The 14,794-nt window shown below is 37.1% G+C and overlaps 1 protein-coding gene across 1 annotated transcript; it reads left to right on the top strand.

The window, feature by feature from the left end:
- The first annotated feature begins 5,250 nt into the window (after nucleotides 1-5,250).
- LOC139118371 (uncharacterized) lies at nucleotides 5,251-11,636 on the top strand. Its single transcript, XM_070681667.1, has 5 exons — nucleotides 5,251-5,812; nucleotides 8,598-8,710; nucleotides 8,913-9,088; nucleotides 9,799-9,919; nucleotides 10,395-11,636. The coding sequence occupies exons 1-5, from the start codon at nucleotides 5,314-5,316 to the stop codon at nucleotides 10,773-10,775; spliced, it is 1,290 nt and encodes a 429-aa protein (XP_070537768.1). The 5' UTR covers nucleotides 5,251-5,313; the 3' UTR covers nucleotides 10,776-11,636.
- Nucleotides 11,637-14,794: the final 3,158 nt, after the last annotated feature.

Here is a 14,794-nt window from a genome sequence, read left to right on the forward strand (position 1 = left end):
CTGTCTGCTTCTGCAAAACAAATCAGATCATCCAGACTTGCTCCAAGTCTGTGGGCATATATCGAAACAGAATAAATTGAAGGAATAAACTTCAGACTGTTGCGTTAGTGGTAGGCTGTCGCATAGATCATAAGGTGAACGCTTGGCCAACGAGTAACTGCTGCCGAAAAAAGCCAAGTGACTTGGGCCCAGTCTACAGATAATCAGCTCACTTTGAAATGGTCAGCTGGGGAAAACTTTCAAACTTGCAGTTTTTCCCTAGGCTCAAGAATTTCTTTCATTGTTGCATGTCTGTATGAGATGCACCAAACTGTGTCCACATTTAATATTTAACAAAGATGGTAGTATCATAGCCAAATGGGTAAACGTCCAACACAGACCTACATCTACCAAAGAACCTAAAGCAACAGGGTATGTACATGTAGTTTTGTACCCCGTAAACCAAATTTCAAAGATCAAAGAAGGGATATGTGAAAAGGACATTATTTAACCTGCAGTGACAAACATAGAAATAATTATAACACACCACATGCGCATTCTGTATCGCGATTCGCCAGAATACGTCACGTGACAAGAAAATAGATACATCTAGTCCCTACTGAACTGACAAAAGTGACGTCAGGGTATTTTTTGAAAAGCTATTTCCCTAGGGAAATAGTATTTTTGACCAAATTTGGAAAAGTGCCCGATCACGTGACCATACGGTCATCTGCAGTTTTCAAACAATGGTGGGTGACTAGAACGTGATGTGCGCCTTGGATGAGAGATGAAGCTCTCTCTAAAACAGATTGATCTTCTATTCCAACAGTGTAGGAACTTTAGCAGCTCAATGACGAAAAAGATTCAAGTGCAACCAAGGATGTTGCTAGGTATTCTTAGAATAATTTTGAAAGAAAGTGGCACCATACTGTAAAAACTATAACATAATACAATATGATCATGTGGTGTGCTATCAAACACCTATAACCTGGTCTTTATTCAGGCTATAGCACCCGTTTATTACCCCTCGTGGCCGTGTGTTACCAGAAACACTTCGCTATACCCCCTCGGCCTACTGCCTCGGGGAATAGCAATGTGTTTCTGGTAATGCACGGCCCCTTTGGGTAATAAACATGTGCTGAACAAATTGACATGTCAACATCTATACAGGTGTAAGACTTGTACTTTATAGCTTGACCCAATATGATTAAAATCAGATGTAGAGTACGGCGACGTCTATTATGACTTGCACGGTATTCTCTTGTCGCCTCTCACTACGACAGCAAGAGAATACCGCGTAAGTTCTGTAACCTCCACAAATGTAATAATCTCCACAAATGTAATATCAACCACAATTGTAATAAAATGCACCCATAAATGTAATATCGCCCATAAATGTAACAAAAATCAACCATAAATGTAATAAAAACACCAACCACAAATGTAATAAATGGTAACCATAAATGTAATAAAAAAAACACCCATAAATGTAATACTTATCAACCATAAATGTAATAAATCTATTTTGTTGTTGCAATTGAGGAATTAGCCCTTAAATATTGATCTATGTAATAAGGAAAACAACTCCACACATTCATATCTTGATTGTTTGCGTTTTAGTGTGTTTGTAAATATATTTTAAAGTGTATTTTACGTTTCACTGTTTTGTGTATAGAACTGATTGGCCACGGCGAGACACAGCTGTAATATGAATGTCAGTGCAGTCTCTACTCCAGCATGAGAATGGGGAAGACTGTATAACACTACGATCCTTAACGCCGTTTTTTCTAAAATTGCCATACTTTCTTAATCAATTGCCTCAGTTCATCTTCAGTGGATAAATTGTGTGGAATAATCGATAGATTGTCTGTATTCCTATTCCCACTTGAAGTTTGTTCCTTCACTAGGGATGCCAGGATGTCTAATTTTGTTCTACTGTATTCAAGGTATTGCTTTTACTAGATTGAAATATATGTTCTCGTCACCATGTTTTGTGTCGTAAGTTTCTGTTATAAGGTTTTATATTTCTCTGTTATTTGTTCTGAGTCATCTGTCATAAACTTTGTGTGGTATCACTGGTTGACGAGTTATTTTAACGCTTCCTTATTATGTAATTATCAGTGTCTAGAACTGCTGTTCCTCTTCCATTATCTAACAGTTTGATCAGACTACCTTGCCATTTTCTGATAGCGTTCTCAAAGTATTCTATTCTGTGTTTCGGAAAGAAAACCTAGTTTCAGGTAAGTATGCAATAACATTACACTATTCTTATTAAAGTTATTATTTACTCAGGGCATTGATAAACAAATGATCACATATGCAAGTTCAAGTTTATTACATTTATGGTTGAGTTTTATTACATTTATGGTTAATTTGTTTATTACATTTGTGGTTGCGGGTTACATTAATGGTTGACTATTTTATTACATTTGTGGTTGATTTTATTACAATTGTGGTTGATATTACATTTGTGGAGATTATTACATTTGTGGAGGTTACAAGTACAATGTATAGACGTCGCCATACCCTACATCTGATTTTAATCAGATCGAGCTTGACCCAGCTGAATTAGGGGAACAAGTTTACTATCTTTAGATGATGTTTTTTGTTTATCTATATATTTATGTCATCCTGTATAGTTGTAAAAAATGACCACCTTCAACTCACAAACAATCAGTAAATTAGCTCCAGTGTGCATACATAGAGCTAATTATAGATTTCACTAAAATATTAACATTATGTGTCATAGATAAGTAATCCCCTAGGGACTTGTGTACCAAATTGCAAGGTAGCTTTAAGTGGAATTTTTACAAAAATGGCAAACATAGCCCTATAGTACAAAACTCCATGATTCTTCACAATTTTCAAATACCTGACTCAGGCTATCACTTAGGATACCCTGAGTCAGTGATGAACACTATCCTATGCTGAGCAAACTTTTTTCTCTGAATAGGAAAATTGTTTAGTGTGGAGTATCACCCCTTTGCTGTATCAATCACAGAATTTGAGTATATACTTGATGCTTAATACAAAATGCCAGCCAACTTTTCAAAGCATGGAAAATACACTATGCATAAAAAAGTGTTTTGAGTAGTACAGTGGCGTTCCACATTAAGTGGGTACAAACAAAAGGTCATGGATTCAGGTAATTGGCTGTAATCAGCAAGTGCAGCCCAATGAGCTGTTATGCAAAAAGGTGTTTGTGTGCAGGTTTTCAGTGAACGGGCAAATTTGAAAACATAATCAGCGGGTGGGGAGAAAAAGTCCATTTTTACAATCATTGTTAGGAAGAAATTTCAGTTTTTACAGTGAGCAGGGAAAACCTGGCAGAATTTCTATTTCTGTAAAATAGGTTGACGGAGAGGAATGCAGTGATTTGACAGAACTTCAGGGAGGATTAAACGGGAAGTTACAGGACTGTGGGCGCACAATAGGGGGTTACTGATGACGCAGCCATTTGCATACACTTGGCGGGAGTTTTTGAATTCTCATAGCATCGATTTGACCGTATGAGAAATTTGAATAATCATGATGACATATGCAAAGAGGGGTCAAATGGTTGTACAGGGAACACATTTTGAAACATATGTGTTCTCCGACAAAAAAACGGAACATATTTTACAGTTTATTTTTGATTCAAGATTAGTCACTATATATTCACAGACATCATATGCAAGATTCAATGACAATGAAGGCCAGCAACATGGCAAAATTTTGGGATTCTGGGACAAAACACAGCGCGTCCGACCAGTAGCGTGGCTATTTTACATTTGCGTAGATTTACGATAATCCAGCTTTTATAGGGGAAGCTCTTTATAGTGTAAGTTACAGGGGAGCAATGTTCAGAGGTTGAAATGATAACTTTAAGAGTCTGGTAGCTTTACACTGAACATGGATGTATATTACATCCATGCACTGGATGAACACACTCTGGGTGATAGATAATTAGTTGTAAAATGAAATGTACATTTTGGAATTTGTATGTCTAGTGGGCAATTGGGAACTTTCAGTGGCAGGGAGAGGGCAATGGGGAGCATGAACTGTTGTTGTCAGCGGGCAGACCGTAGCACACAAATTTTCTTTGAAACAAATTTTGTCGGATATAAAAAGCAAAATTTTGTTGGATAAAAAAACCAAAATTTTGGTGGATGACAAAAAACAAATTTCCCGTTATTATTTTAATCCTCTGACAGAGAGAAAATTCATCTCTCTGATTAAATCACTAGATCCAAATAAAATTCAGCATCTAGCAGCATTTACATTCCATGCTATGAAATTAAGAAATGAGACTACTTAACAGTACTGAGATTGTTGAATACGTGTTTGTACTATTTACCTGTCAATTTACATACTTTCCTTCATGTAATGTTAGAGTGTAGTGGGCCGATGGCCTTAAATCACTGAATAAAGACACATGTCAAAACAAATTTGTTGAATAAAAAACACAACTTTTGTCCGATAAAAAACACAAATTTAGTCGGATAAAAAGCAAAAGGTGTGCTGCTAATACTGGCAAGCCTCTGTAGAAAGTAACTGGATGAATTGTGTCATTTTAGTATTCCTCTACCTCTATACATTTGCAGTCTTTCAAATCTTTAGTCAGTTTGTAGCTCATACTTTTAACCCATTACCTAGAACAAACTTAATCAGTGGTACTTTGGTTTTCCTACAAACTGAGACCTAAATGAGTTATTTTTCTCCATCAGTAAGGGATGCTTCAGTTTTCTTCCCAACCTGCCAGTTTCCTGAAGCAGATGCAGTTTGCCAATAGTTCCATTTTAACACATGCTGCTTTACATTTCATTCTTCTTTCCTTATTCTGCTTTTCATTTCATACAACGAAAAGTAACCTAACAAAAAGAACTAGTGAATATTGGCGAATATTTCAGCATGCGTGTGTGCACCAAAATAAATTCCTTCAAGAGGGGAAGACCCAAAAATGCTAGAATTCACTGAATTGAAAAGACAAATCCAGGTGAAGCAGGGAGAAAACAATAATGCTCCAGAGTCAATATCTTCCAAGCCCCCTGAATATCAAATGGTCCACCCCTTATGCCCAGCCCTCATTGGCAGTATTAAAACAGGGGAAATGTGCATAAACTTCGATTTCTTTCGTTTTTGGGTGTAATGATGTAATTTTGTTGACGTCGTCTGCTATTTAATTTACTCCCCAGGGAACATGGGGGCCGCCCTGTCGATGCCTCCGAGCTGCAAAGTGATGACGTCACTTAGGGCGCGTAATTTGAATGCACTTCAAGGTCAAAGTTCACGAGCTGCTGATTCTCGGACATCAACACAGTACGGTCGCACCATAGATATTGCCATCTACTGTCTATGGCTGCACGTTGCTGGATCATGGCTGAGCTCTGTGGAAGTGCTGAGGGTATGGAGTCACTCTTGTGCGTGCAGGATATGGAAAATATGTCATTGGAAGATAGGCAAAGCTGGGAGGGCGAAGGCGATCTTGAACGGAACGTATCACAACCAGAATACGATACTCGAGATGGAGAGTGCACCGAATACAAGAAAGGTGTGTGTCTGCAAGGCGCACAGTGTGACAGCAAACACCTACACGTAGTTTTTCCTTCGGCATACAAGTGGGATTTCACTCATATGGACCGATTGCATTTTGTTTCTCACGAAATGCCGGCAGTTACAACCGAAGTAAATGAAACTATATACATTTGGTTAATGTGTCACCCTCTCATTGCTGCCGATGATGGCGCTGACACACTGGCTTTGCCAGCTTTTCCAATCACGGAGGAAGTGCAAGAAACTCTTGCTGAATCTGGCATTGAGGAAAGAAAGTACCGAGAAGTGTTATCACAACGTGGTGAGTACTACATCGACCTTTAAAATCGTTTGTTCCTAACGTAAACATTGGAGGGCGAAAGACTGCGCGTAATTGTGTCTTTCTAAGGGAACCGTTACTGGTGTGCGGCCGGGGGGGGGGGGGGTCACAAGAAATTGAAAGTTCCATGGTTTGCTCAAAATGTGAAGAGAAAGAAGGGGGCTTACTCAATTTTTGGTGCGAAATATTTCAAAACACCTCTAAGATTGCACCATTGCACACATCAAATTTCTCACAATTTTCAATGTCAGAGGGAGGACAACCCCCTTTCGTCCTCTCCCCTAAGGGTGTTCTAACAGTTTTACTTTTAAAAACATTGAAAAATCACCTCTCATATTGTACCAGACTGCACCATTGCACACATCACTTTCTCAAAATTTTCCACAGAGGGGGACATCCCCTTTGGCACTTCCCCTCAGCCTCTTGCATGTTCTCGCCCTGTACCTTCAAATTCTGCCCTGTCAGATATGATGTCCCTATTCACGGTTACAGTATTGTAACTAAATATAGCTGTACATGGGTGACATCAGACAACGCTGCTTGAAATGCAGACAAATTTTATCAATGTTGCATGCGTGGCTGATTTTGCAGCTTGTACTCTGAGACATGAATGTCTTTTAATATCTATTGTTACACTGGCAGTCCCCTACTAAGATGTATTTTTTCGTTCTTGCATGCGTAATTTTCAAAAACATAATCTAAAAATGTGGACAGATATTTATTTTTGCATATTAAAGACAAACCATGATGTCAACTGTGAACTTAAATAGTACTTTTCAATGTTGGATACTGGTTATAGGATGAGCTTTTATATCTACATTTTGTTGTGACTTTAAATTTCATTTTGTTGGGTTCACCTTTTTCAACAGTTATGAGATAGCCCCGATGATGATCTAGCAGCGTACACCAGAGGTTACTCAAATTCATCATGGTTGGCAGGGGGGGGGGAAGGGGAGGTTACTTGAAATTTCAGAGTTTCCAATGAAATTCCTCTGACCTCCCCCCTTGCCGAAGATAATCAGAGCTCCCTAAACTGTCTTTCCAAATGCTTCCATCTGGTGTTTCAAAGTAATGTCTTATCAAAGATTGCATGAAAACCCCTCATACTTCACATTTCCAAAAAGCAGAAAATCTAAAGTTTGGTATGTTAGCATGCTGCAATAGTTTACTCAAAGGATGCATGAAGGTGGTACATAATTGGGTAGAAAACCTCAATTTTGCTATTAGTGATAAAATTTGTTTTAAGTCAAAGCTTATCTAATTTGAAATTTATATAAGAAAAAAAATGATAATGTTGTTTTGCATCATCTATGCTCATTCTTAAATGGCAGGGATTAAAGACTGGCATTCAAAAAGTGACTAAAATCAAAGTCATTTACTTAATTTTTGATGAGATTTTTCTTTGTCGCCCAATATTGTAGCTTATGGTTTTGATAAAGATATGAGACTTGTTCATGAGTAAACTGTATGCAATAATGAGGTGGTCTTTAGGGGCTTGCCCCCATAGAAGGTAATGTTTTTCCGGACAACCAAAGCTTCATGAACATGTAGGGTGATGCTAAGGACATTTCCATCATAGAACAAAATTGACACTGCTGTTTTGAAAAAGTCTGGAAAATGTGATAGAGACACTCAGGATCAAGAAGAGGTGGTTAATGGAAGTCTGTTGTCTACGATTAACTAAGCTTGCAACATGATTAATATCCTGTGATTTGCATATGCAATTATATGGACAGATGTCATATATATTATTTGGCATATGTTAACAGTCATTCATCTATTCACATGTGATGTGTTGTTGTGCCTTTAATATGAGTAGCTTTTGACATGTTGAAGTATCGTTGTTTGGCAATTGTTAAAATTTTCCATTCCTCAAAAATGTTCAACAGTTCAAAAGTATTTATAGAGATGGAAGTTTATTTTCTTTGACTTGTTGTGTGGATTCAGACCTTTGAGTAAATAGCCAATCAGCTTTCAGTATTCATAGACTGGATCACATCAAGTCTGTGATGTTTTGGTTTCACGCCCAAAATGGGTACTTTCTCACTTTCTAGGTGTTACTGTTCACTATTTTGGTTTAGATGAGTTCCTGTTATGTAGTCATAGTTATACTGACTCAGAACCCATGAACATCCCCACTCCATACAGTAGTACCTGGATATGAACAAATTTTATGTTTGCATGGAAAATACAGTGAGACATATCCACGGTGAAACCTGTCCATTATTGGCACCTTTCTTCTCAGTAAGAGACGTAGCAAATGGTGTAAAGACAAGCGTTTGTTAAAATAAATATGTTCATGTTTTAGACATGCCAATGAGGTCAACAAAACTGAAACTGCCAGCTAGATTTGGCTAATATTTGGTTCATACCCTGCACAAACTTTGCAAAATGATCATTTTGTCGAGGTATCTACCAAAAGAACTTTTTGTCATTTTCAGTCAAAAAATCTCTCCTTTTGAACTGCTTGTCTGATAGCTCTGAAATTTCAAGTGTAAATGCAACACAGAAGCAAATGCTGTTGACTTAGTGGTGGTCTTGTATTTGTCAAGATAAGTTTTGTTAAAAATTGCCAAAACCAAGCATTGAAGCATATGTTATTGCTCATTACATTATGCTTTTACAGGTCAGTAAACTAGTAACAAGGTAGAACTCTAGAGTTATAATGTACATGTATAAAGATATTGTTACAAAGCAGATGTGAAAGTATTAGTCCTTTCGGTTCCAGTGTCTTCAATGTAACAGTAATTTTACTTTTCCTTTGCAGTTCGGGAAGCAATCAATCCAGACAATGTCATGACACTGTTTACAGCATTTGATGAAAAGTATGATGTGAAAAACACCGCGATAAAGTTACTTTACAAAGCTGCCCGCAATTCAGTGAGTATAAGATAAATGTTATTTCTGCAGCTACATGAAAATAGAAAGGCCACCTCCATAAACTGGTAACTTTTTCTTTGTCCATTGGGTGACAATTGGACAGAGGATTGACTGTTGTACTGTATACATTTTTTAGCTCATGATAAGATCACTTATACATATACTGACTTACCAGTGAAATTTGTACTTCTGTATTTTATAGGATCTGCCTGATAAGGAAAGAAAGTACAACCCAAGATACAGGCAGTGTTTGGTGAGATGGGTGACCATGGTGGAAGAGTACAGAAATGAAGAACTAAGTGAAGCATCCCTAAACCCTGTTGTTTTTGAACTTGTTGAAGCGGCTGCATTTGAAACATCCTGTGTAGTAACTATAAAGTAAGTGTCACATTTACTTTGCTTTTAAGATTTAGGAAGTTGTCTGACTATATTCTTGTGACAATGATTGTGACAGTCATTTTACAGAAAATTATCAAAATGAAGGGTTTGTAAAACTGATACTTTCCCAAATGTTAAATTAAGCCTTTGATTTTACTCTGCAAAAAGTCAAATCAAGATTGCATCTTGCTATATCGTTTCATGATTTTGATAAACAAAGTATGTTTCTTTTAAAATTCTGTATTACTTTTCCAACCATTGTAAGGAAATTGACTCAAGCACCCTTTTCAAATATCGCTTAGGATAGCTAATCAATATATGTGCCAAAGGCAATGAATCATCCACTTGGGATACCTAGACAATGTGCCAGCCCCTGACAATAAACCTTTCACTTGGGATACCTGGACAATGTGCCAGCCCCTGGCAATAAACCTTTCACTTGGGATACCTGGACAATGTGCCAGCCCCTGACAATAAACCTTTCACTTGGGATACCCAGACAATGTGCCAGCCCCTGACAATGAACCTTTCACTTGGGATACCTTGATAATGGTGCCGGCCCCTGGCAATGAACCTTTCACTGTTGACTATCAATGGCAATCACAATCTTGTTTCCAAAGCTCTTTTCCATTCCTGTAGTGATATGTCTAGTGTAGATGTATTTATACTTTCCTTTAATTTTGCATGTGGCTTCTTTTTTGATTTACCAGTATGACGGAGAATACCAAACGCAAAATTAGTGTGTGTGATACCACTGTCAACGTTCAGAGTAACATTGAGGTTCGGTCAGTTAATGGTGATGGTGTCCTACAAGTCTTAATATGTGCAGAAGTAAGTGTGTTCAAGCAAACTTCATTTTTAGCTCAGACACTACCATATTCCTTCAAGTATACATGTAAGCTCCTGCTTGATTATAAGCCCCTTCCCCTCTTTCAGTTTCAGCTAGTTTTGAAAATACTTTACATTCATTTGTAAGCCCCTTCCTGGGGCAGATTGCCATCCTGGGTCACAAACCCATCTTCTTCAAAACCATTGATCAGGCAGGTCTTACATTTGGTACCAAGTTCCCTGGTAACTCAGCTACATTCAGATTTCCATCTCTTCTACAGTCATATTAAGTCAAATATTTTAGCTGAACTGTATTAACCTCAGGTCACGTGTTTATTATTTGTTCATGTATAAGAGCCATGTCTTTACTAGTAACAGTGATAGCTTCATTTCTTTCACACCTCATTGTATTTACACTTTTACAGTTTATAACCATGTCCTTCATTACCTAATCATGTGTATTTTTTTCACTCCACAGAATAAACATTTTCCATCTTCAGCCAAAATGAATAGAATTCTGCCACAGATAGCATGTGATGCTTTAGCTATCGCTGACAAGTCACCATTTGGAAATGGAAATTACAAGACTGTCTACCAGGTGTCCATATCTGTGTCTCACGCAAAACAAAATGCAAAAATGCAATTTCATGTCTCCCTTCTCAAGACATATGTATGTACTAAAACGTTAAAACAAATGTCTACATGTCCAATTATCAACCCACTAGAGCCATCATACATGACTTACACACATTTAGATTGTCCTCAGGTAGACTCACCAGAGTTTCTAACACTGACCTATAGGGCAATAAAAGCTGTACTCTTAGCATTCAGTGGTGTTCCAGTGGATCAGTACATGTAGCTCAGAGGGACTTGGATATTGCTAGTGTGTTCAGACTCATTGTCAGATTTGCATGAATGAATTTCATCAGACACAGCATTTACCTCTTCAGTTTTGTTGATTTGTTGTTCAGTGGTGTTCACAATGTTATGTTGAATATCTCAGCTATTAGCATTTCACTACCAGTGTCCACCATGTATAACCCCTAGTTGTGCAAGACAAAACAACAAATATCCTGGGAGACGGGCTTATACACAAACCACCCACTGCATTCTGATCAAGGTTTTAATTTTTATAACAATTTATGCAGATCATAAAACAAACAAAACAAAACAAAAATGTGGAACGAAAACAGTAAAAAAAGTTGCAGAAATCATCAATATGGCTGTTCAAAGACAATGTGATAGGCGTGAGAACAATTATTCTGGGACTGCAATGTTATTGAGCGCCGTCTTAGCACGTCATTGTGGCTAAAGCTTGTCTCAACATAAACCAAAGCACAGTATACAAGTTACAATTTTACCATCAAAACTTCAGATTTGCTTTCATTAAAAAGTGTAGTTTGCAGGAAATACCTTTCATAAATGAAAATATTTCTCTCTTTTTATGTAAAACAGTGGTGTTCTTGGTCATTTTCTATTGAGATAAAGACATTGTGATGCATGTAAGTTATTTTTTTGGCATTTATTTGATTAAAAGCTGACTGAGGAAACTATGGTATTGACATTTTCTATCAGTGTACCAAACCATGACCAAATATTAGAAAGCATATGGGAAAAACAGATGAATCCACAGATATGGGTTGTGTCTGTGTTTTTGCTTGTGTAACTTAATTTATCACTTCACTCGCATATTAAATAAAGCATGTCTTTCAAAAAAGTACACACATTTGGAAGAAGTTTAGGTGGTCTCAAAAGGTTGTTTTTAGCTACTATAGACTATAGTCTATAGAAGCTATTGGGATGGGTATCCGTCCGGCGTCCGTCGTCAGTCTGTATGTATGTATGTATGTATGTATGTATGTATGTATGTATGTATGTCCGTTTGTGAGGCGTCCGTCCACTCAAATATCTTGAGAACCGCAGTACTTACTGATTTGATATTTGTTGTGTAGATGAAAAATACGATTTTGAGAAACTATTTTTTTTAATTTTTTGATATTGTTGAAAATAGGCAAATTAATGCCAAAAAAGGTGTTTTTGGTAAAAAATTTTCTTCTTCATAACCGCTGGTCAGACAGCTTTGTTATTTGGTATACAGGTCCCTAGGGGTAACCCAACTTAGACTTGTTCAAATTGTGATGAAATATGCAAATCTGTATTTTTAAGGAATTTTTTGTCATTTTTGGTCAAACTTTGACTTACATTGTATGTAATTCTTGTACTGTATAAACCCTATCAATTCACCCAGAAAAATAATTAATATGATTTTAAATAATTGAATTAATTAGGAAATCATCAAAGCCAAAATAATTTTAGTGTAGAATTATCAGAAAGTTCAACATTTTTGACAGTTCATAGTGAAATGCTTACCATCTTGGAGGATTAAAACATGTAAAGGCAACTTTCCTGAATCCCAACTTTGACATATTCTGAACCGTCATTTATTGTGCCCTGTATGTTATCTAAAAGAAATTGCTCAAAATAGTCAATAGAGATAGAGATAGAGATAGAGAAATTCTAATTTCCATTTATGGTTGACTTGGTAAGGATAAAATAAAATTACTTTTTGAGGAAAAAAATAGAGTGGTCAATTAAAAGAGTGGTCAAAGTGATAGGGTTTTTATGGTAAAGCTGGGCTGTATAAAGATTCCTCATGTGCTATTTATAGCAATTATGCAATCTGTGTAAACAGTGCAATGAAAGTGTAACATGATTCCTTATAATGCTTTTGATGACCTTGAACTTCTCAAGTTTCAAACCTTTGTCTCTTCTGTGTGCTTTCTCTGAGTATGTACAGTCTCAAGTTATTAAACAGAACTCACAATGTTAATCAAAGATATCCACCTTCTTCATCAATACATGTGTCACAAAAGGTTATTCTCTACATAACTCAACTGAGCTCTGTCAACTGTTGAGTTGCTTGTTCTTTCAAAACCGCTGGTCAGACAGCTTTAATATTTAGTTTACTGTCCGTAGGATTACCTTAGTGAGATAATTTCATACAGTAAGGAAATACTTAATTTTGTATCCATGTCTATAGTAGCTTCAGGGACTTTGGCCCTGTTTTTAATGTTTTTACATTTGTTTTTGTCGACCAAAAGTTAATATTTTCAGTAGTTGTATAAATCTTGTAACCAATGATTTTGTACATTCCAAAGCAATGTATGGCCATGTAGGTGAGCACCAAATTTGAACAAAATTCCATGTCATGTGTTTGAGAAACCACATATGGCTACTCAAACTCTGGCAATGTGCAACCTCTTGGAAGCTTGTAGCTGATTGGTTGGCTGAATACCTTTGACATTAATGAATCATTTCAAAACAGCTACTCAGCTACACAATAGTCTTAGTTTTTGACTCCTTAGGTTGCTGTGAATAGTTACCATCCACCAACTAACAATAATCTTCTCAGCTGTTGCAAATTAGCCTCAAAGTGAAAGTGAAAAATGAACTGTACAAAACGTGAATAATCTTGTATTTTACAGTTGCTATTTGTTGGAGCTGAGTCAGCAGTTGCATTGTTGGTCAATGATAGCTGTGTGATTAAAAGTCAATGTGTCACTGCTTTGATAGCTTGGTAGCAGTTCCATTGTAGGATCCATGTTATCTTGCATGTTAATGTTATATTAACTTCTCAGTCCCAGCCATTCATCAGGTGTCATAATGATGACGTAATGGTTCCACTCCAGAATAAAACACATGTGATGTCTTCTACAGACTCATTACGCCCAAGAGATCACATGATGGCAGTACAAACAAATTCATGTGTGCAAAAACATATGAAAATACATTAATTTTTGTGTGTATATGTGCATGTGTTTTTCAATTCTGGGTTTAACATATTGAAACACAGGGTATTTCACTGAAGTTTTGTGTTATTTGCCAATTTTTGGACACCGTGGTGCGAAGCACCAAAGGTGTCCTATATCGCCACAATGTCTGTGTGTGTGTCCGTCTGTCCGTCCGTCGCGTCCGTAGACAGATTTTGTTCCACTCATAACTTAAGAACCTTAGGTCCAATGTCATGCAATTTGGTATTTGGTATTATCATGATGAGACTTAGATCTGATTAGATTTTGGTGGGTGTGGCTTATTAATTAATTGCTCATTTGCATATTTTATGACTTTTTCGTCCACGCAGATATCTCAGAGATGCCTGGAGCGATTTCGTTCAAACTTGGTAAAAGGATAGTACTCTACGTCATACAGATGCACGTTGATTTGTTTACAATGTGATCAAATTTGGCCGTGTTAGAGGACTTTTTAGTTTTCGCCTCCATAGACTCCCCTGTATAAGGCAATCCATAGACTCCCATGTATAAGGCAGTCCATAGACTCCCATGTATAAGGCAGTCCATAGACTCCCATGTATAAGGCAGTCCATAGACTCCCATGTATAAGGCAGTCCATAGACTCCCATGTATAAGGCAGTCCATAGACTCCCATGTATAAGGCAGTCCATAGACTCCCATGTATAAGGCCAAGAAAAATAAAAATTTAGTTTCTCATCGTATTCATATTGCAAAAAGGATACAGTGACACAGTTTTTAGTCCCCACAGATAAAGTCCAGGGGGCTCATAGATTGGGTCATGTCCATGTGAGTCCATCTGTTCACGCAGATATCTCAGACGCTTTGACAAAATGCCACGTGACCTTTGACCTCAAATATACATATTTGTGCATAACTCGGTAACCACAAGTGCTAAACCTTTCATATATGGTATGATGGGACACCCTATGATGCCACATATTGTACCTCATTAATTATGTGCATATCTAATTTTGAGCAAGCCAATAGAGCTAGAGGTCTGATTTTTGGTATATAGGGATAACTTAGCAATACAATTTTTTGACAAAATGTCATGTGACCTTGGTGA

The sequence above is a fragment of the Ptychodera flava genome, chromosome 19 (assembly GCF_041260155.1).
Source record: "Ptychodera flava strain L36383 chromosome 19, AS_Pfla_20210202, whole genome shotgun sequence".
Lineage (NCBI taxonomy): Eukaryota > Metazoa > Hemichordata > Enteropneusta > Ptychoderidae > Ptychodera > Ptychodera flava.